This window comes from Ictalurus punctatus, chromosome 28, assembly GCF_001660625.3.
Source record: "Ictalurus punctatus breed USDA103 chromosome 28, Coco_2.0, whole genome shotgun sequence".
Taxonomy (NCBI): domain Eukaryota; kingdom Metazoa; phylum Chordata; class Actinopteri; order Siluriformes; family Ictaluridae; genus Ictalurus; species Ictalurus punctatus.
Window position 1 is genome coordinate 6958307 of NC_030443.2, and position 22448 is coordinate 6980754.

General features: G+C 37.2%; 1 protein-coding gene across 1 annotated transcript in view; it reads left to right on the top strand.

The window, feature by feature from the left end:
* Nucleotides 1-308: 308 nt before the first annotated feature.
* Nucleotides 309-22448, top strand: part of gfm2 (GTP dependent ribosome recycling factor mitochondrial 2) — a 34092-nt gene continuing 11952 nt past the window's right edge. The window contains exons 1-14 of the mRNA XM_017460416.3: nt 309-621; nt 750-825; nt 2712-2757; nt 3415-3512; nt 4871-4996; nt 5085-5173; nt 8933-9021; nt 11151-11211; nt 11306-11491; nt 12398-12478; nt 12925-13073; nt 17016-17156; nt 17324-17423; nt 18471-18660. Of these exons, the coding sequence (XP_017315905.1) occupies nt 586-621; nt 750-825; nt 2712-2757; nt 3415-3512; nt 4871-4996; nt 5085-5173; nt 8933-9021; nt 11151-11211; nt 11306-11491; nt 12398-12478; nt 12925-13073; nt 17016-17156; nt 17324-17423; nt 18471-18660 (1468 nt within the window). The 5' untranslated portion in view covers nt 309-585. The remainder of the gene's footprint in view (nt 622-749; nt 826-2711; nt 2758-3414; nt 3513-4870; nt 4997-5084; nt 5174-8932; nt 9022-11150; nt 11212-11305; nt 11492-12397; nt 12479-12924; nt 13074-17015; nt 17157-17323; nt 17424-18470; nt 18661-22448) is intronic.

Here is a 22448-nt window from a genome sequence, read left to right on the forward strand (position 1 = left end):
GAACGTCAGAAGCCAGGACACAATAATCTCTGAATCGGTCACGTTCAGTATGCAACAGTATATTACTAGCGGTAAAGAGCTGCCCCCTTCAGGTTAATGTAGGGAATGCACGTTTTCTCCCTGTTCCTAAAAAAATCATGACAAAAACGAGACAAATGACTGTTTTTTTGTCAGATAACGGCACATGGTCTGGATTCTCTCTTGACTAGATTTTTTTTTTTTTTTTTTTTTGTGGCAAAACCAGTGTTTGAGTGTTGTCATACTTTAGCAAATACATAGGATACTATCACGCCTAGCCTTGTTTCCCGCGGCCTCGTTTAGGTGATGCACCATTACATGTGCAATAGAGCTAATAGAATGTCATTCGACTGAGTTAGTTAAGAAATAGCATTATATAAAGTTAGCTGTGACATTCTAAATAAATGGGATGCTCGTTATTATTTTCAAACACTCCCAGAGTGAAAACAGTACCGATAATTCCTCACTGTAGTCTTTATTAGCCATGGGACACAGATGAGTTGATTTAACTCTAGTGACATGGATATGCTATTGTAATTCCAGGCTATATTGATGTCAGGTTAAACGATGCTGCTTGGTATGAGGTTCAGCATCCTTCGTGGGGTAAGACTCGATTTTATTTATTCTGTTATTATTTTGCTAACTTTCACAACTAGTTATACCAATAACCAAACCACATGTATCAGCTAGCTAGTTAGTAACTATGTATTAACCAAAGTGTCCCTTTCCAGTGTGTGAGACACTGTTGGTGTTCATTACCGCAAACCCGGAGTGGACAATGGAAAAGGAACTACAGTTTCCTTAAAGGTGATTCTTATTCCTTATACGCCAACGCTTTTGAATGCTTCGTTCTGATTGGTCAGGAGGCGCTGACGTTGAGGCGTTCATGCTGCAAGGAACATCAGAAGTTTTCTATTAATGCACGCGTTGCTGTTACTATAGCAACGACCAATTCACAGGGACTTGTATCGCAGATTCTCCACAATAATCTATGCCTATAAATAAGCTGATTAAAAAACGTCCTGTTATTTAGCAACGAAAATGTATAATCGGTGATACAGTGGGGGAAATAAGTATTGAACGGGTCAACATTTTTTTCAGTAAATATATTTCCTATGAGGCTATGCACATGAAATTTTGTGTTCACATAAAGTTATGTGTTATAAAGTGGAATGACACTGGAAAAAAGTATTGAACACACTAACTGTGAAGTGTATTTAATACATAGTGGAGAAGCCTTTGTTTGTAATGTCAGCTTCAAGATGAAGCTTCCTGTATGAAAAAATTAATATACAACATTAATGGAAGGAGTCTCCAGTGTCAGCACTTTGTAACAGTAGGTTTTCCGCCACAGGAAAGTCTTTGGGACTTGTTAGTGACTCTTTAAAGCTGAATTGAGCTCCTGTAGCTTGTTTCCTGGATGTTTCACAATATTAAATGTGTCTATAAATGGTTACAAGTATGACATCACTGCTGGAAAAAAACAAAACAAAAAAAACAATAGAAACCATCACAGAAATTCTAATGGTTTCCACTACAAACTTTACGAACATTACCATTATTGGTCCACTAGAAACGATACCAATAGAAGGCAACAAATTACTAGTAGAGACTCACAGGGAATATTACATTTTCCATTAAAACCAATACAATTCCCATTATAATGATTAAAACCATTACAAATTATATGAGGGTTTCTTTTTTCTTTTTCCAGCAGGGATGTTCCTGTAAGTCATAATACATGGTAGGACATGATGTTATAGGAAAATAATAATCGACTGCATGGTGTGATGTCATTACCATGTCTAAGTAGATTATTTTCATATAACAGCACATCTTTTAGTCTTTGATTCCTCTTATTTAATAGCACTATTAAAATTTCGACTTAAAATTTCCAATAATTTTTGTTCATTTATCATTAAATGACACATCATGCTTCTTAACCCTGTTACATTTTTAATGTCATATTTAATGTTGTGCAAGATCTGTGAGACAAGTTAATCCTCCCCTCATCAGCTTCTCTGTTTCTCTCTCTTTCTTGAAGTAAAAATAAATAAATAACAAAAATAAAATGCAGCTTTTCTTGAGAACTTAAGGTCCAATGACTTGAAGACTCTCCCATGGTGAAAAACTGTTATAACACACTGACACAGGAGACACATTGCATAAATGTTAAATAAAAGTGTCCTAATAAAAAAAACATCATAATATCAAATACTATATGTTTACGTTAGATACCATATTATCCATATTAAATTTCTTATACTTTAAATTTTTTTTTAAAAATAACACATTTAAAAAAATCCATTAATATCCTTACATTATGTAGCTTTTCTGGGTTACAAGACCCTGTGAATGAGCTGTTGCTAAAGAAATGATAGTCTATTAGGCTGTTTAATATAAACCTATTAGGGCTGCTGTTATAGAGAAATAATCAACACCTTCTGACCAATCAGAATAATTCAACAATTGTGGTATAATAATAAATGACAAATTGAAATCTTTGGCAAATTGGTGTAGTTTAAGAAATAAATAAAACACTACGGGATATGCTGTAATAGGAAAATAAATAATGGCATCGCACCACCCCAATATTGATTATTTTGCTATAACAGCACGCCCTGTCGTGTTTTGTTATTTACTTAATATCTGTCATTCCGTAAATGACAGTTGCTATTCACACTGTTTTGCAGATGATGTTAAGTCACCTCGAGCCGTGGTCAACCCGGACATCTCAAAGTAAGACCCTGATCGTTTGAAGAGTCTGATAATATGATACTGAATGAAAACATAACACTCAAAGTAAAATATTGCTGAACTTTATTACAAAAAAGAAACAGTACTGACTGTACCATGAAAAGGTACTGTACTTATTTAAAATGATATAAATATAGAAATATTAATATATTATTATATATTAACTGTTGATAAATATTAAAGTAAATAAAATCTATACATCCGAACTGGACCAAAAAGTAACTCTCCAAATAATAAATATAAATAGAGACGTCAAAAATGGATTTAAAAAATCCACTTCAAATAACACAACAAAAAATTAGTTAGTGATAGTTTTTATTTTGCCTATCTAGGCTGCTTTCATACTGCATAGTGGTAGCAGACGCTTCTCAGCCGCTCCCGCAATGGACGCAACCTGGAAAAACAATCGGTGTGGATTTTTGTCGATAATCGATAGTTACAGCAGTCATTTATCAGTGCTGATTAATCCGCAAAACCAATCAATCGGTCAAAATCTACTTAGAAGAACAGCAAAAGTGCACATGGCCTTTAGTGCATTTCAAAAAGGTAAAGCCAAGCTGTAGTATTTTCACTTTAGTATTTTCATATTTACCTAAAGTAGCGTGTAAAAGAATTGTGCTTATGTGTGTTAATATTCAGAATCCGTAACATTGGCATCATGGCCCACATAGATGCGGGGAAGACCACCACCACTGAGCGGATGCTCTATTATTCTGGGTACACACGTGCCCTTGGAGGTAAGCTCTAAGTGTTAACATCAGGAGCTTAAAGCTGCTGTAAGCAATAACCTTTTCCAATCTAAGCTACTAAAGTCAGAGTTGTCATTAGCCAGATGTTTGTTTATCGACTGTCAATTGGCTTTCTTGAAATACATGTCTGTCGTGCTGTATCACATCAAAAACAGAAAAAATCTGCTTGCATAAGTACTCCTCTTCAGCGTAGTACTCGGTAGAAGCACCTTTTCTTTCTGCCATCATTGCATGCTGTTTGGGAGAGATTTTCACCCATTTGTCCTGGCAGATTTGCTCCAAGTTCTTCAGGCTGGTTGGATGTTGTTTGTTTGTTAAATGCGATTTTCGAACATTCCCACAGATTCTCAATGGGATTTAGATTAATGGGATTTAGACTTTGACTTGTTTTTAACCAATCCTGTGATACTTTGGCCTTGTGTTTGGGACCACTGTCCTGCTGAAAGATGAAGTTTCTTCCAAGCTTTAGGTTTTGTTTTTTTTTTTTTGCAGACTGAAGCGAGTTTTCTTGTAATATCTCCCTGTATTTTGCTCCATCTGTTGTCCCTTCAATTTTGACAAGAAGCCCAGGTTCTGAGGATGAAAAGGGATGGTGTTTACTGACATGCTTGTAAACGTGTCTCGAGCAAATATCTCAATCTTGGTCTGATTACACCCCCCCAAAAAAAAATCTTCACTGGATCACTCTCATGCTTTCATATGGCTCTTTTTGAGCAGTGGTTTCTTTCTAGGCACCCTCCCATACAGTCCTCAGTTATGCAGAGCTCTTAAAATAGTTATCTTGTGCACCTTCACTCTACTCTCAGCCACTGTTCTCCTGATAGTGGAGGACAGTACTCCTTCAGAGTCACTGTTGGCCTCACTGTGGCTTCCCTCACCAGTCTCTGTCTTGTTCATGCACTGAGTTTTGAGGATGTAAATAAAAGAGACCATTTAAATAGTTAATCACAAAGACATGCATGACCATTAAGCATAAGAAGCCAAATTTTCATTATCATCAAGGGCCTGTCACTTGCGAATGGAGGTCCCAGTGACCCAGACCTAGGTTTTATGGCAATACAGTCATAAAATACATTTGTAAATGGCCAATACATCTTGTTTTTATCTCCATTATGTCCTTTATAGACAGCGATTATAGAAAATGGCAGGTGAGAATGCAAATAAGAAAATGGTGGTCATTTGAAATGTCCTTTTTTTCATATCTTCAAAAACACCAGATACTAACAAACAAATATTTACACTGTTGGCAAAATGGCATGCTTATGAACAAAAGGCTCCACATTAGAATAACAAGTATTTTATTGTATGAGTATTACTCCCCCAGTGATGCTTTTTCTGTTATATAGACGTGGATGATGGAGACACTGTGACTGATTATATGGCTCAGGAGAGAGAGCGTGGAATTACGATCCAATCAGCTGCAGTCACGTTTGACTGGAAAGAGCACAGGATTAACCTCATTGACACACCTGGTACACACACACACACACACACACACACACACAGACACACACTTTCCTGGTGCATGCACATACTCGGGGAGCTTTTGTTTTGTTTTAGGCCATGTGGATTTTACTCTGGAAGTGGAGAGAGCTCTGCGTGTGCTGGACGGAGCCGTAGCTGTGTTTGATGCCTCAGCAGGAGTGGAGGTGAGTTTTTAAACCGGTTCCAGTCCTCTATATATTTTTAAATATTCATGTTGCACCTGAGCCTTTCGGAAGATGGCAAAAATGTAAGCTGTTTAAAAGTTCTCAATTCTTGCACAAAATATGTCAAAGCCCCCTACAGTGCATCTACCATTTGCTGCAGAACCAAAAGTACACTGGGTGGAGTCAGACCCGATCCAGTTAGTCCTACCTGGGTGGAGTTGAATCAGAAGTGCAGAGACAGCTCTGTGTGTTCCAGGAAGGATAAGAAGTGTGTTGTCAACTACAGTATCTCACAAAAGTGAGTACACGCCTCACATTTTTGTAAATATTTGATTATATCTTTTCATGTGACAACACTGAAGAAATGACACTTTGCTACAATGTAAAGTAGTGAGTTTACAGCTTGTGTAACAGTGTAAATTTGCTGCCCCCTTAAAATAACTCAACACACAGCCATTAATGTCTAAACCACTGGCAACAAAAGTGAGTACACCCCTAAGTGAAAATGTCCAAATTGGGCCCAATTAGCCATTTTCCCTCTCCGGTGTGATGTGACAAGGTCTCAGGTGTGAATGGGGAGCAGGTGTGTTAAATTTGGTGTCATCACTCTCACACTCCCTCATACTGGTCACTGGAAGTTCAACATGGCACCTCATGGCAAAGAACTTTCTGATGATCTGAAAAAAAAACATTGTTGCTCTACATAAAGATGGCCTAGGCTATAAGAAGATTGCCAAGACCCTGACACTGAGCTGCACCACGGTGGCCAAGACCTTACAGTGGTTTAACAGGACAGGTTCCATTTAGAACAGGCCTTGCCATGGTCGACCAAAGAAGTTGAGTACACATGCTCAGCGTCATATCCAGAGGTTGTCTTTGGGAAATAGACGTATGAGTGCTGCCAGCATTGCTGCAGAGATTGAAGGGAGGGGTGGGGGGTCAGCCTGTCAGTGTTCAGACCATACGCCGAACACTGCATCAAATTGATCTGCATGGCTGTCGTCCCAGAAGGAAGCCTCTTCTAAAAATGATGCACAAGAAAGCCGGCAAACAGTTTGCTGAAGACAAGCAGACTAAGGACGTGGATTACTGGAACCATATCCTGTGGTCTGATGAGACCAAGATAAACTTATTTGGTTCAGATGGTGTTAAGCATGTGTTGCGGCAACCAGGTGATGAGTACAAAGACAAGTGTGTCTTGCCTACAGTCAAGCATGGTGGTGGGAGTGTCATGGTCTGGGGCTGCATGAGTGCTGCCGGCACTGGGTAGCTACAGTTCATTGAGGGAACCATGAATGTCAACATGTATTGTGACATACTGAAGCAGAGCATGATCATTATGCAGTATTCCAGCATGATAATGACCCCAAACACACCTCCAAGACGACAACTGCCTTGATAAAGAAGCTGAGGGTGAAGGTGATGGACTCGCCAAGCATGTCTCCAGACCTAAACCCTATTGAGCATCTGTGGGGCATCCTCAAACGGAAGGTGGAGGAGCACAAGGTCTCTAACATCCACCAGCTCCGTTATGTCATCATGGAGGAGTGGAAGAGGACTCCAGTGGCAAGCTGTGAAGCTCTGGTGAACTCCATGTCCAAGAGGGTTAAGGCAATGCTGGAAAATAATGGTGGCCACACAAAATATTGACACTTTGGGCCCAATTTGGACATTTTCACTTAGGGGTGAACTCACTTTTGTTGCCAGCGGTTTAGACATTAATGGCTGTGTGTTGAGTTATTTTGAGGGGACAGCAAATTTACACTGTTACACAAGCTGTACACTCACTACTTTACATTGTAGCAAAGTGTCATTTCTTTAGTGTTGTCACATGAAAAAATATAATCAAATATTTACAAAAATGTGAGGGGTGTACTCACTTTTGTGAGATACTGTATGTTGTTCCGTGCTGTAGAACATCTTGTGGGTTAGGTGTTCACCCTCTTAAGCGAGGACTGTCTCCTACATTTTGTGACTAAACATTTGATTATGTCACTCCACTGTCCCATGCTCAAATGTAATTTCAATTAAAATTTAGGAATAAAACATAGGGCATGCTATATATATATATATATATATATATATATATATATATATATATATATATATATATATATATAATATATATAATATATACACAGTCCCCTCAGAAACTATTGGAACAGCAAAGCCAATAACTCCACCATGTTTCACAGATGAGCTTGTATGTTTTGGATCATGAGCAGATCCTTTCTTTCTCCACACTTTGGTTTTTCCATCACTTTGGTAGACGTTAATCTTGATACTTTTGTAGCTCATGTCTGCATTTTCTATTCAAACTGCTGATGAGTGGTTTGCGTCTTGTGGTATGGCCTCAATATTTTTGCTCTCAAAGTCTTCTTTGAACGGTGTATTATGATAACTTCACCTTTGCCCTGTGGAGGTTGTTGGTGATGTCACTGACTGTTGTTTTTGGGTTTTTCTTCACAGCTCTTAAAATGCTTGTTTGTCTTTAGCTGTTATCCTTGACCGACCCATTCGGTGTCTGTTGCTCAGTACACCACTGTTTTCTTTCTTTTTCAGGACATTCCAAATTGTTGTAATGGCTATGCCCATTGTGCAATGCCTCTGATTGATTTTCACTCTTTTCTCAGCTTCAAAATGGCTTGCTTTTCTCCCATAGATAACTCTATGATCTTCAAATTGGTTTATCCTTTTTAACAACCAACACAGTCTTCACAGGTGAATCTGTAGGCTCAAACCAAGAGTAGATGTTCGGAACTATTTATTGTTTAAACAGTCAGTCTAACAGGACATACCTGGATAACAAGAAACACCTGTCAGTCACATGTTCCAATATTTTTGCTCGACTGCAAATTGGGTGGTCTGATGCAAAATGTGTTATGTTCTATGTCGCTTAACACATCTACATATAAATACCAGGAAATAAAATCTGAAATTCTAAATTATCTTCTCATACTCATCTTTTGATCTCAAACCCAAATGTCTTCAGTGTACAGCAAAAACAAATGAATTGGCCTTGCCATTCCAATAGTTTCAGAGGAGACTGTAAGACACAGTGTTCCGTTGCTGCGCAACACAAATCTGAGTTACTGCTACAAACCCAAGGTTGATTATTTTCCAAAAACAGCAAGTGTTTCATACTCCAGCAGTTTTTCAGCACTAACAATGTTTTTACTTATTAATGAATGACACATCTTTATAAAATTCTTTATAAATTTTTTTTATCAGTTTATAGTTACATTTAATGACATAGAACATCTAAGAGGTAAGTTGTTAAAAAAATATATAGCTTATTATGTTAGCAAGAAACCACAAAGCCTTCCATCATGAAGTGTCTGAAAACTTCTACCTCCATTACCATATGAACAATTACACGCGTTTAAAATCTGGTTATGTGCTGTGTCCGCCATACAAATTTCTCTGTACATAAGTGCTGTTAGAAAAATAAACACAACACCTTCTGACCAGTCAGGATGTACAATTCCACAGTGCTTCTATGTTACCTCTATGTCTGGCATTGACAAGCAAATTGGTTACATTATACCTCTGGATCATTCTAATATTTGGTATAATAATCACTAAACCTTTTGACCACACCCACATTTATTTGTTACTGCAAAAACAAGATTTGCAGCTTGTGGCATTGATTTTGCTCAGCAAAGCTATTTTCTGATAAAAATCTATTTACATGACTTGAATTTTTCTATTCACACTTCAGAAAACATCATGCTGTGTGTTATCTTGAATGAATTGCAGGCACAAACCATGACAGTGTGGCGACAGGCAGAGAAACACAAAATACCCTGCGTGTGCTTCCTAAACAAGATGGATAAACCTGGAGCCAGGTAACACAAAAACCTACATATGAAATTGTTTACGTCTTTCTGTGACTCAAGTCATTTCAGTCAAATGTTCAGATTCATTCACGATTTGTTCAAGATTTGTGTGTAGCCTGATCATGCAGCCTTAGAAACCAGTTACAAATTACTTCATAAAAAATGTAATCAGTAATATAATCCAAGTATCACATTACTTTTGAATTAGTTCAAGGTCACTTGTAAATAAAGTCAAGAGTAAAGCAATATAAGCTAAAATACTTTTATTTAGAGCTTAAAAACATTCAATGTTTGGATTTGTTTTAAGAAAATCAATAAAAAAATAAATAACAGTTCCTGATGTGAGTAACATTATATTACAAAAGTTAGGGTGTCCATATTCTGGTTTTCCAGAAAGAGGACACCTTTTTTTTTCTTCATGTTTTAATAGCATTCAAAACAGTGTTACTATGAATGCAGATTTTAATACTGTGAAAAAGACACACTATTAGCACTATTAGCATCACATAGATATATATAAATTCCTACATTCTTTTAAATATCCATTGTATAAAATTAAATATCAGATTCCACAAGTGGACCTTCTGCTATCATTTACACATTTGAATGACCATGTAATACGAAGCAATGTGATAACAGGAAATAAAAAGTGACCTTATATGGCTATGGGCATTTGCTGCTTCTGTCAAGCAACTGTTTGATGCTGTAGACAACAGCACTTCACCTTCACTCGTTCGCTGAGAGAAAGCTAATGGTTGAGAGGCAGGAATTTGGCCAATTGTTGCTGCAAGCCTTTTAGACTCGACAAATTGGTGTGTGAGAAGGCAGGAATTACAGAGCGGGGTTAAAGCAATGCAAATATGCACACACGTTGCAGTATTAGACCATAAGCACATCATAATGAAACTAAAGCCGAATCCCGGACATTTTCTCAAATTTAGACGCTTTTTAAGATCCAAAAAATAGGACATGTCTGGGTAAAAAGAGGACGTATGGCCACCCTAATAAAAGCATTTCAGAGAACAATTTGTGTTAATTTCTCCCAAATTAACTACACAAAATTTATTTGCGCATGCACCTGGAGGTTGTTCATGTGTTCAGTTATAATCAAGCAGCTGTCTATATTATGTTATGAAAAAATATTAATTTCTTTGGTTTTAAATGAATAATTTGTAATCGTGATAGTGTATTCCCATTTTTTTTACAACATGTTCCTGTAATCTGATTACTTTGTTTTTGACACAACTGTAATGGATTACGGTTACCATTTTTTATATCCTGATTACATAACGCTGTTACATGTATTCCGTTACTCCCCAAGCCTATATATAAACATATAATGTAAAACATAAGCATTAATTTAGCATTATTCTAAGCATTGATAATTCTGTCAGTAAAATATATATTTTTTTGCACCCAGTCCAACACAGACTACAAGTGCATGAACTGCAAATCCTGACTGCCATTCAGTCCTCTCTTGTTCAGATGCAGTAGATGGATGGATGGATGTACTTGGGAATTTGGGATTTCAGAAAGTGAATGTTTGAATAAACTAATCTTCGGTCATCACAGCAGACTCACTGATTGACACAACTGACCCTCTAATTAAAAGAGGCGTGAATCTCAGTCATGCCGGTTTGATTCACTGATTCAAATACTGACCATCTGAACGAGGGAGGAATGAATCTCACTGTTAACTTTATTGAATTGAATTCACAGATGGTTAAAAAAAACAACTGGCATATTAAACATATAGAAAGCAATGACCTAAAAGGAGAAGCGTAACAGTTGCGAAACCCAGCAGCAGTGGAATGAAAGTAATGACTCCGTGTGTGGAAGTGAATGATATTGAATCATTCACCTAAGTGATTTATTCAAAAGGAATTATTCTTGAACAAAACATGACATGCAAACAAATAGATATTGCCAGTTGAACAGATCCACGTTATGTATATCACTTTAGCTCCTCTTTTATCTACATACAGTAAAGGAACCTCAGTACGGTCTTTACACAGTAATTATACAAATCAGGGATCTGAATGACCTCAATGTATGCAACATAACTCTGAAATGTAATGGTTTTACCAGGAAATAAATCACATTTTAAATGTGGTGTTCTTTTTAATACTTCCTCCTAGCATGAGTTTCTCTGTAGAAAGCATCAAGACGAAACTGAAGGCCAACCCCATAATCCTTCAAGTAAGCGTGTTCTCTTTTTCAATCTGCCATTAATTCATGTTCATAACAATAATCAACCCCTTATGGATCTAGTTATTTAATTCTTTTTTTTCAGATTCCCATCGGCTCTGGAAAGGGATTTGTCGGATTGGTGGACTTGATCACCAAGAAGCGGATGACATGGTGGGGAAAGTCATGGGCCGAGGATGGGCGGGCTTTTGAGACGAGAGCCCTCCAGTCCACAGATAACCCAGAATTCCTGGAAGAAGCCAATCAAGCCAGAGCAACCCTCATAGAACAGGTACAGTGCCATTAAACACAATATTCAACTAAACAGTGCAGCTGGGTTAAGCTGATTTTGCTTGTCTTCCTGACATTCCGAAGTCTTTTATTTCTCTTACATCACAGAAATTTGATGGTTCTAACAATTTTTTATTCATTGAAGAAAGACAAGTTGTGCTTTTTATTCATGTATAGTAAAGTTTTATATTGTGGAATGTCACTAGCCTCTTTTTATTTTTCTGTTGCAGTTAATGAGGCAAAAAAAGCAGTTATTTTACTGAGGAACCATAAACCCCGAATTACTTACTGTCGAAGCTGCTGTTGTAGAAAATTAATCAACATCTCGAGTTCAGTTGCATGTCTTTGTGTAAACTGTATTTCAACTCAGTTAAACTATCTCTTTATTATGGCACTGTAACAACATTGTGTTATAATACTTTCTCCTCCGAAAGTATTGGAACAGCAAGGCCCAATCTTTTGTTTTTGCTATACACTGAAGACATGAATAATTACTTTAAGACTATCTGTTCCAGTACATTTGCTCACCTAAAAATTGAGTGGTCTGCTACCAAAAGTGCCATGTAACCAAATTGTTTAACACATCTCAATGTAAATTTCAGTAAATGAAAGCTAAAATTCTGATCTATCGTGTCATATTCATCTTTTGGTCATAAAAACCCAAATGTCTTCAATGTAAAGCAAAAACAAAGGAATTGGCCTTGCTGTTCCAGTACTTTCAGAGGAGACCGTATTATAACATAACTGTATTATAATTGTTATTATAACTGTGTATGTTATATATTTATTTAGTTTATGGTTTAGAATATTAGAATAACCATCTTACTTCCCCAGATGTAATTGCAAACAAAACAACTTTTAAACCGATAATAGAGAATAAAAATATGTTTAATCATGTTTTATGCAGGTTGCAGATTTGGATGACGAATTTACGGAGCTGCTTCTTGGAGAATACAGTGACAACTTTGACTTGGTGCCTGCTGGGAAAGTATGTTATCATATACACTTGGTTATGTGTATTTGAGTGTGTGTGTGTGATGTTGTTATTTTTTTAGCAGCAGGAGAGTTATATGACAGATATGCACTGGACTTTATTTTTATTGGACAATATTTTACTATCAAAAAACTCTCTGGCAGTGTGTGTAGCTCAGCAGCCGAATAGTGGGATTCGACTATCGTTACAGCATTGAACTGAGTCGCAACACAGTGGAGCATGTTAAGTTTTAAAACTTTCGCCTACAGTAGATACCAAATTTGTTTTGTAAAAATCAACAAGTTCTAATGTTTTTGTTTATTTTTCTGGTTGTTAAACCTAAAAACACATTTTTATTTCAGAAACAAAATCTGCATGTTCCTAGGCTACTGATATTATCAATGAATGTAATGAGGTAGCGAATGTGTAGATGTAATAAAGCAGTGGGAATATGTTTTCAGTTGCAGGAGGCAGTGAGGAGAGTGACGCTGTCTCGTAAAGGAGTGCCAGTACTGTGCGGAAGTTCACTGAAGAATAAAGGTGTTCAGCCTCTACTAGATGCCATCACAGCATACCTCCCTGCCCCTGATGAAAGGAACCATGACCTGGTGTGAGTCTGCTTTCCTTCCTCTTCTCTGAGCCTCTGAGCCTGCCCACCTCTGTTTTGATCGCATTCCTATTGATTTGATCCCTGTATGTCTGGTTGCTTCAGATGTCCTGCTGGCACAAATATGTGTAGCATTCCCTTGTTGAAATTGGTGGTACTGGTGTGTAATACTGGGGGCAAATTCAAATTCATACCACTAAATGCTGTTTGATATATTTGTTATCTATTTTTTTTTGTTATCTAGTTGTTATCTTAATATTTGTGAAGGAAAATATCTTTCCCTACAGTTCTCGAATTAACAGTGAATTCTTGAATGGTTAACCTCACTATAAGACACATTGCTTTGTGGCTAGATTTTTATTTATTTATTTGTTTGTTTGTTTATTTTCGATTTTCAATGTCTTGAGTTTGTTAGGTCAAATAATTCAGATTCGTCCAACGATTCTTTTAGTTGCATTGATAGGCCTAAATATGCAGCCTGATTTTGCTACCATGTAAAGGAGACAAAACGCTGTCTATCGCCACTGATTTGATGTCATTTTTAAAAAACGTAACCTTCTTTGTCTTTGTACGCATTAAAAAAAGTGTCATCAAACTCAGTTTGACATTTTTTGTTTATTTTACTACTGTTTTGCAGACAGTTTGTTAGCTAAATTATATATTTGATAAGCATCATGTATCATAGAAATGCCCTCAAGTATCGTGATATGATTTTTTTGTCATATCGTCCAGCCATAATACCTATAGCTCTGTGTTTAGAAAAATAATTGTTTCATTTCCAGCCCAGAGTTCTATTTCATGCACTGAAACATGAGAAATCTCTGCGCTCGAATCCAATGAGCCTGAAAAGAACGTATTGAACTCACATATGTGAATCTTATATTCACTGATTCTAATTGATTCAAACAGACTCACTGAACAACAAGAGAATCTTTCCCAAAAGAATTGCTGACTTCAAGTTAGTCATACACACAATTACAAATACAACTTAACAACAGAAATTAAACAGGAAAAAACGTAAACCTCTATAAATAATTTCTGATTGGTCATCATGAAGTCAGTTATGTATATATATGGAATTAAATACTTTTGTTTGCACATAATTTTTTTGTACAAAGAAAAAAATAAATAAATAAATAGCCCTCTGTAAGGCTGCTTGCTTATTTGCTGATGTTACAATAAGTTACTCAGTTGCATTTCAATAATGAATCAGTACTGATTCATTCACATTCAAGACTGAATCACGTGTGTGTGTGTTTGTGTGTGTGTATGTGTATATATGTATGTGTATATTTGTATATATATATATATATATATATATATATATATATATATATATATATATATATATATATTTGAACTTTCTCATAACATAGTAGGGGTGTAACCATATTCTGAGGATTTGTTTTGACTCGACAGGGTTCATGATTTCAATTCAATTAGATTCTCAGAATATTTTGAACATGTATTCTGCCAGAAAAGTCCAAAAATTGCTACAAACAAAGGTTTAAAATTGTAAACAAATGTACTACAGGTTCACCATATCTTAAAAATAAATAAATTAATTCTTACAAATATTTTGATTGAATGAACAAAGTGTTCGACTTGGTGAAAATGCTCGACTGAAACTTGATGAGCTCGGTAGCAGAAATAGAGATCCAAAGTTGTCTAAAATGTCTGATGTCCATGGCCTCTGGTGTCATTATAACTGTTTAACCATTATTACGTGGTTGTGTACCTAAATAACATGTCATGCCAGTCAGCCACTACAATCCGGAGCTATCAGGCTCTCAGCTTTCTCAGTGCAGATCTCGCAGGCTCTCCAAGACGAAGTTCACTCCAAGTTCACTATATATTTTAACTCTATGCATTGCGCAGATTGGGAGCACTGATGTTCAAACAGTGCAACTGCATTACACGCATAATTAATACAGTGCTAATATCTACAGTGTGGATTGCACATTTCCATCATGCACATCATCACATTTTTGCATTGCAATGTTTCTTTTATACCCTATTATTTAGTCATTTCCAAATCCCACACACTAGCTACAGTGAGGGAAAGAAGTATTTGATCCCCTGCTGATTTTGTACGTTTGCCCACTGACAAAGAAATGATCAGTCTATCATTTTAATGGTAGGTTTATTTGAACAGTGAGAGACAGAATAACAACAAGAAAATCCAGAAAAATGCATGTCAAAAATGTTAGAAATTGATTTGCATTTTAATGAGGAAAATAAGTATTTGACCCCCTCTCAATCAGAAAGATTTCTGGCTCCCAGGTGTCTTTTATACAGGTAATGAGCTGAGATTAGGAGCACACTCTTTAAGGGAGTGCTCCTAATCTCAGCTTGTTACCTGTATAAAAGACACTTGTCCACAAAAGCAATCAATCAATCAGATTCCAAACTCTCCACCATGGCCAAGACCAAAGAGCTCTCCAAGGATGTCAGGGACAAGATTGTAGACCTACACAAGTCTGGAATGGGCTACAAGACCATTGCCAAGCAGCTTGGTGAGAAGGTGACAACAGTTGGTGCGATTATTCGCAAATGGAAGAAACACAAAAGAACTGTCAATCTCCCTCGTCCTGGGGCTCCATGCAAGATCTCACCTCGTGGAGTTGCAATGATCATGAGAACAGTGAGGAATCAGCCCAGAACTGCACTGGAGGATCTTGTCAATAATCTCAAGGCAGCTGGGACCATAGTCACCAAGAAAACAATTGGTAACACACTACGCCGTGAAGGACTGAAATCCTGCAGCGCCCGCAAGGTCCCTCTGCTCAAGAAAGCACATATACATGCCCATCTGAAGTTTGCCAATGAACATCTGAATGATTCAGAGGACAACTGGGTGAAAGTGTTGTGGTCAGATGAGACCAAAATGGAACTCTTTGGCATCAACTCAACTCGCCGTGTTTGGAGGAGGAGGAATGCTGCCTATGACCCCAAGAACACCATCCCCACCATCAAACATGGAGGTGGAAACATTATGATTTGGGGGTTTTTTTCTGCTAAGGGGACAGGACAACTTCACCGCATCAAATTGACGATGGACGGGGCCATGTACCATCAAATCTTGGGTGAGAACCTCCTTCCCTCAGCCAGGGCATTGAAAATGGGTTGTGGGTGGGTATTCCAGCATGACAATGACCCAAAACACACGGCCAAGGCAACAAAGGAGTGGCTCAAGAAGAAGCACATTAAGGTCCTGGAGTGGCCTAGCCAGTCTCCAGACCTTAATCCCATAGAAAATCTGTGTAGGGAGCTGAAGGTTCGAGTTGCCAAACGTCAGCCTCGAAACCTTAATGACTTGGAGAAGATCTGCAAAGAGGAGTGGGACAAAATCCCTCCTGAGATGTGTGCAAACCTGGTGGCCAACTACAAGAAACGTCTGACCTCTGTGATTGCCAACATGGGTTTTGCCACCAAGTACTATGTCATGTTTTGCAGAGGGGTCAAATACATATTTCCCTCATTAAAATGCAAATCAATTTATAACATTTTTGACATGCGTTTTTCTGGATTTTTTTTGTTGTTATCTTGTCTCTCACTGTTCAAATAAATCTACCATTAAAATTATAGACTGATCATTTCTTTGTCAGTGGGCAAACGTACAAAATCAGCAGGGGATCAAATACTTTTTTCCCTCACTATAACTCTTCCCTATTGCACAGCAAGTTACCAACCTGCCTGCTTATAGTGTTCCGCTGAGATGTGTGAAACCAGCTACCAAATGTTTTCATGTAAAATCATAAGGCTGCTGCCTGTGCGAGGATGCTAACTATTCTATTGTCTGTACATGAGCTGACACACGCACAGTTGTACAGTGTTGCTCTTATTAATGTAGAAGATTGCCATCTTTTGAAACACAGTTTTCCTGATGATAGTTGAACAGTTGTAGCCACATTTCTATGTGATTTTCTTCTTTTGTGTGTTTAGGCGCTGGTATAAGGATGACTTGTGTGCCCTGGCATTTAAAGTGGTCCATGACAAGCAGAGAGGTCCTGTGGTTTTCCTGAGGATCTACTCTGGCTCTATGAAACCGCAGTCAGCAGTGTACAACATCAACCGAAATGGAACGTAGGTGTATTACAAAAGTACTCAGTAATCAAAAAACATTCAGTAACCTGCTTCATCTGGGCCACGTGGTCCAAACTCTTACCAAACTCATAAGCGATATGGTAATTACATGCAAGTCTAATTAGATCATATTTACACTTGTATGAAATGTTTCATTTATGCAACAGCGAGAGAATGAGTCGTCTACTGCTGCCATTTGCAGATCAACACGTTGAAATCCCCTCACTGTCTGCAGGGAACATCGCCCTCACTGTGGGCCTCAGACAGGTACAGTTTTCATTCATGAGCAGTGTTGTCTCACACTCCAAAGCTTTAATATGTTATGTGTGTCATTTTAGGTTTAGCTCTAGTTTTTGGAAGCCAAATGGCTGTTAAATATTACTAGGCAACTACTTAAGGAGGGCCATTAACTCTCTGAAATTGATTATTTTTCATATAAGAGCCCTTCCCAAAATGTTTTACATTTCAGTGACTTGCCAGCATGAACAGTTTTTCATTTCTTAAACAGTCCCTACAGGTTTCTGAGATTTTGTGAGCTCAGAAATCAATGCAAAATCAAGGAAACGCCGCAATAGTCGCAAAAATTGCATCACAAATGTTGAAAAAAGCCACAGAAAAATCAAGCATTTTTGGCCACAACAATCACAAAAAAAAAACTGCAAAATCCTGTATGGACTGCTTAAAGAATGACGCCTTTTATCTGTTTATAGTTATATTTATGTTTATGTTGTGGAACTTCCACAGAACAATTTAGTTAATGTTATCACTAATGTTATAGCACCACCAGCCTCCCCCTTTTCCCTCTCTCTTCAAGATAGTAAGACAAATAATGCAGCTTTTCATTTTATTGAGAAACCACAAGTGATGCTACAGGTTTACCTACCTCTGAGTGTTACAAAGCGCTGACACTGGAGACTCCTTCTAAAAATGCTAAATAAACATATCCTTACAGAACACTGTATCATATCAACACTTACACACATTTATGTGGGAGGTCCCTGTGTAAGATGTTACTATAGAAACAATAACGTATTACAACAAGCACCTTCTGAAAATCTGACAGTGCTCTTGTGTAAACCTATACATTGCTTACTAAAGCAGTTACTACACAAGCAAAAAGCTGTGTCTCCCATTTCCTTTGTTTTTTCTTGCATGTGTGTAACAGAATTTTTTTTTTTTGGATTGGATCAATTACTGATTTAAAATGTCACATATCAATTTCAAGTCTCTTAATAATATTATTATTAACGCCAGTCAGTTTCATGCATCATATAATGTAACCTGGTATGGTCCTGTGCTCACTCCTGTGCTCAGACGGTGACAGGTGACACCATTGTCTCGTCCAAAGCCTCAGCAGCAGCCGCAGCGCGCCGGGCACACAACAAGGCAGAGGAGAAGGCAGCGTCTAGCCGAGAGATGAACAGTCTTGTACTGGCTGGGGTTGAGGTGCCCGAGCCCGTCTTCTTCTGCTCTATAGAACCTCCTTCCATGGCCAAACAAGCAGGTGCATATCATATTTACCTCCCAAATGTACTACCAGACTGTATCTCAGATGTTTTGATTGAAGTTTGAGTGTCTAGTGTTTCATAAAGACTCACCATATAGTACACCATATATTGGGCTGTATTCAAATATGGTTGGTGACTTGACCAAAAGTTTCTTGTATTCAGAGACAGGTTATGCATGTTTACACACTTTTTGTAGATGTGTCTATGACCGCATTTTTCAATAACATCTAGACCACCACCTTTGAACACAAGCATTTGCCATTGAACCCGAAAAAAACACGGGATAGAAAATGCAGACCGAACAAGCAGATAGCATTTTTCCCTTTTTTGTAATCAAATGTACAACCCCAATTCCGAAAAAGTTGGGACAGTATGGAAAATGCTAAAAAAAAAAAAACAAAGATGGGTGATTGTAAATGTACTTTGACTTGTATTTAAACAAAAAATGTATAAAGACAAGGTATTTTATTTTTTACCTAATCAACTGCATAGTTTTTTTTTTTTTTTTTTTTTTAAGATATACGTTTATTTTGAAATTGATGCATTCAACACATTCCAAAAAAGTTGGGACAGGGCAATTTAGGACTAATAGCAATGTGACAAGTTGAAATAAGAAGGTGATGTGAAACAGATGAGGCAATCATCTAATCATAGTATGCAAGGAGCCTCCAAAGAAAGCCTAGTCTTTCAAGAGCAAGGATGGGTCGAGGCTCTCCAATCTACCAACAAAGACAAATCGGTAGGATTTTTGGCATTTCATCTTCTACAGTGCACAATATAATTAAAAGATTCAAGGAATGCGGTCAAATCTTGGTACGTAAAGGGCAAGGCCGAAAATCACTTCTGAATATGCATGATCTCCGATCCCTCAGACGTCACTGTCTTAAAAACCGTCATGAGTCTGTAATGGATATCCTGACATGGGCTCGGGAATAATTTGGTAAACCTGTTAGTCAACACCACTCGCCGCTGCATCCACAGATGCAAGATAAGGCTTTACTATGCAAAGCAGAAGCCATATATCAACACTGTCCAGAAGCGTCGCCGACTTCTCTGGGCTCAGTCTCATCTGAGATGGACAGTAGCACAGTGGAATTGTCTTTTGTGCTCCGATGGCTCAACATTTCAAATTGGGACAAAACATCTGTCGTGTTCTCCGGGCCAAAGAGGAAAAGGATCATCCGAGCTCTTATTAGCATCAGATCCAAAAGCCAGCATCTCTCATGGTATGAGGGTGTGTCAGTACCACAGCATGGGTAACTTGCACATCTGTGAAGGCAACATTAATGCAGAAAGATATGTACACATTTTGGAGCAACATAAGCTGCCATCCAGAGTAGGACATCGCCAACCACATTCTGCACGGATTACAAGTGCATGGTTGCGTAAGCAGAGAGTGTGGGTGCTAGCACGGTCTGCCTGCAGTCCTGACCTGTCTCCAATTGAAAACATAATACTAAATTCCGATTTAAAAAAACGATACTAAATTCCTCAGCCAAAAACGATTATTCAGAGTGATAGCGGACGATGCCGATACCGATAGTTTGGTGGTTCTTCCTTTTATACCTTCTTTTAAATTAATAATAATTAATTCCACAATTCTGAAGGAAATGCAAATAAAAACTTTATTCTCTCCATTTCACCAAGTTGTTTCACAGTAACTGGTCTCATAAACAGAAAACACATTACTCAAATTAATATTACCACATTAACTAAATTCTGAAGATTTAATTAAGATTTCTTGACTTATTGAATGTTATTAATTCATATTAACATTGACTGAATTCTAAAAACCCTCCTGTTAGTCTCACATTCACTCACCAAAAACAAAAGCATTTCTACTTCATCACTGAACAACCTACTGGTAATATATAATATAAACTTTTTTGATGATATTAACTCATATTAACATTAACTGGATATGAAACATACTACTGTACAAATATATTTCTCTGTGCAATATATACATTTTTTGTCAACTCCCTTTCATTTAAATCTTTCAACCGTGTACTGGCCCTTTAATTCAGCAAAAAAATATATATATTATACTCACCGCCGAAACTCCCGCTTCACTGCTGCAGCGTCCAGTGTCAAAGCACTCATTCGTTAACATGCACGCCGAAAACAGTGTGCGGTGTAAAATTTTAGCAGTGCAGAACTTACAAACTGCAGTTGTGTTGTCATTGTCACCCAATTCAAAATAATTCCACACAAGAGACATCTTCTTTACACACAGCACAAATTCGATGTGTTTTCCCACCCTCTTTTGATTGACAGGATATAATCAGCCCTGATCATCGGATGTTTTTAAACTGAAAAATTGCCTTTATTGGCCGACACACCTGTGCATCTCGATTAATTACTGTTATTAAAAGAAAGGTGATGTTACACAGTGGTAAAGAGTTGACTGTCCCAACTTCTTTGGAGTGTATTGCAGTCATCATATTGGAAATGAATGTATATTTTCAACAACAAAAAAAATTCACAAAGTAAAACATCAAATATGTTTTCAATATAGTACAGGGTGAATTAAATTTTCAAATGACTCTTTTTGTTTTTTTGTTTTTTTTCATACTGTCCTAACTTTTTTGGAATTGAGGTTGTAAACAAAAGTGAGAGACAGTTTAAAAAGGGGAAAACTAAAACCGACTAAAATGGTGATCTATGAAGGAGAAGATGGCAAGGATTTCTGTAGACATGTAATAGAAGTCTAGTTTATTAACAGTAATCCTCAACATTATTTTTAGTCTACATCCCAAAACCAAAAATAAATATCAGTGTGACATAGTGTGGTTACATCAAACTGCCAGACAGTAGTGCTTGACTTAATATAGCTCCACGCTTAAGCTGGTGTCACACAAGAAAAACTTTAACTCTAAACATTTGAGTAGCACAAAAGTCTGAAGTTACATCTGAGGTTTGAATGCTGATGTGTGCAAGTAGTATTAACTCCTCACTATGCCTACGTAACTCAGTTCTGAATACAGCCCGTAGTGAACATCATATCTTTGTGGCATTATGGCTTATTTAGAACCTAATTTGGTTGCTAGCTGTACCGTTTCAACTAGCTAAAGACCTGAGACGAACATGACTTGCTTTATATATACTGTGTATGTTGCAGTTAATAAGGCACATTTTATGACTACATTCTAGTAAACTATTAACTAGACATGAAGAGATGAGCCTTGATTGTAGAACTCATTTATGGGCTAAAACAGTACATAGGCATTACATAGAGGGGGGTTTTGTCATGGTTAATGCTGACTAAACATATAAAAGTGCAATAGTTATGCAAATATTCACTGCTAAAGATCTCCATATTTCTCTATTATTTTCACCTTGCATTAATTAGCCAGCTCATTTGCATTTTTTTCACCAAAGAGCAGCAAGGAGCTAGAAGTTGCAGTTGAAATCAGAATAAAATTTCTAAATGATTTTACTTCTTGTGACAAGTTTTTTTTTTTTTTTTTTAACTGAAGTTAAATTCCTTCATCAAAGTATGTATAAGTAATAAATATGCCATCTCTGTATCAACTTAGGGTCTGATAAGAAGCTGACGCACATTAAAAGAGACAAATACATGTAATATTTATTCAAATTCAATATTTATGATTCACCATGGTACTACATAGCAAAACCATACATTATTAGAATATACAGTATGTAACTGTTATAGAAATATAGTGCTATGGCTACATACAAAACCTCTAAGTGAATAGCCATAGTAAATAAATAGTATGCCAAAACCAATAGGACATCCAAATACATGTATAATTATATCAAT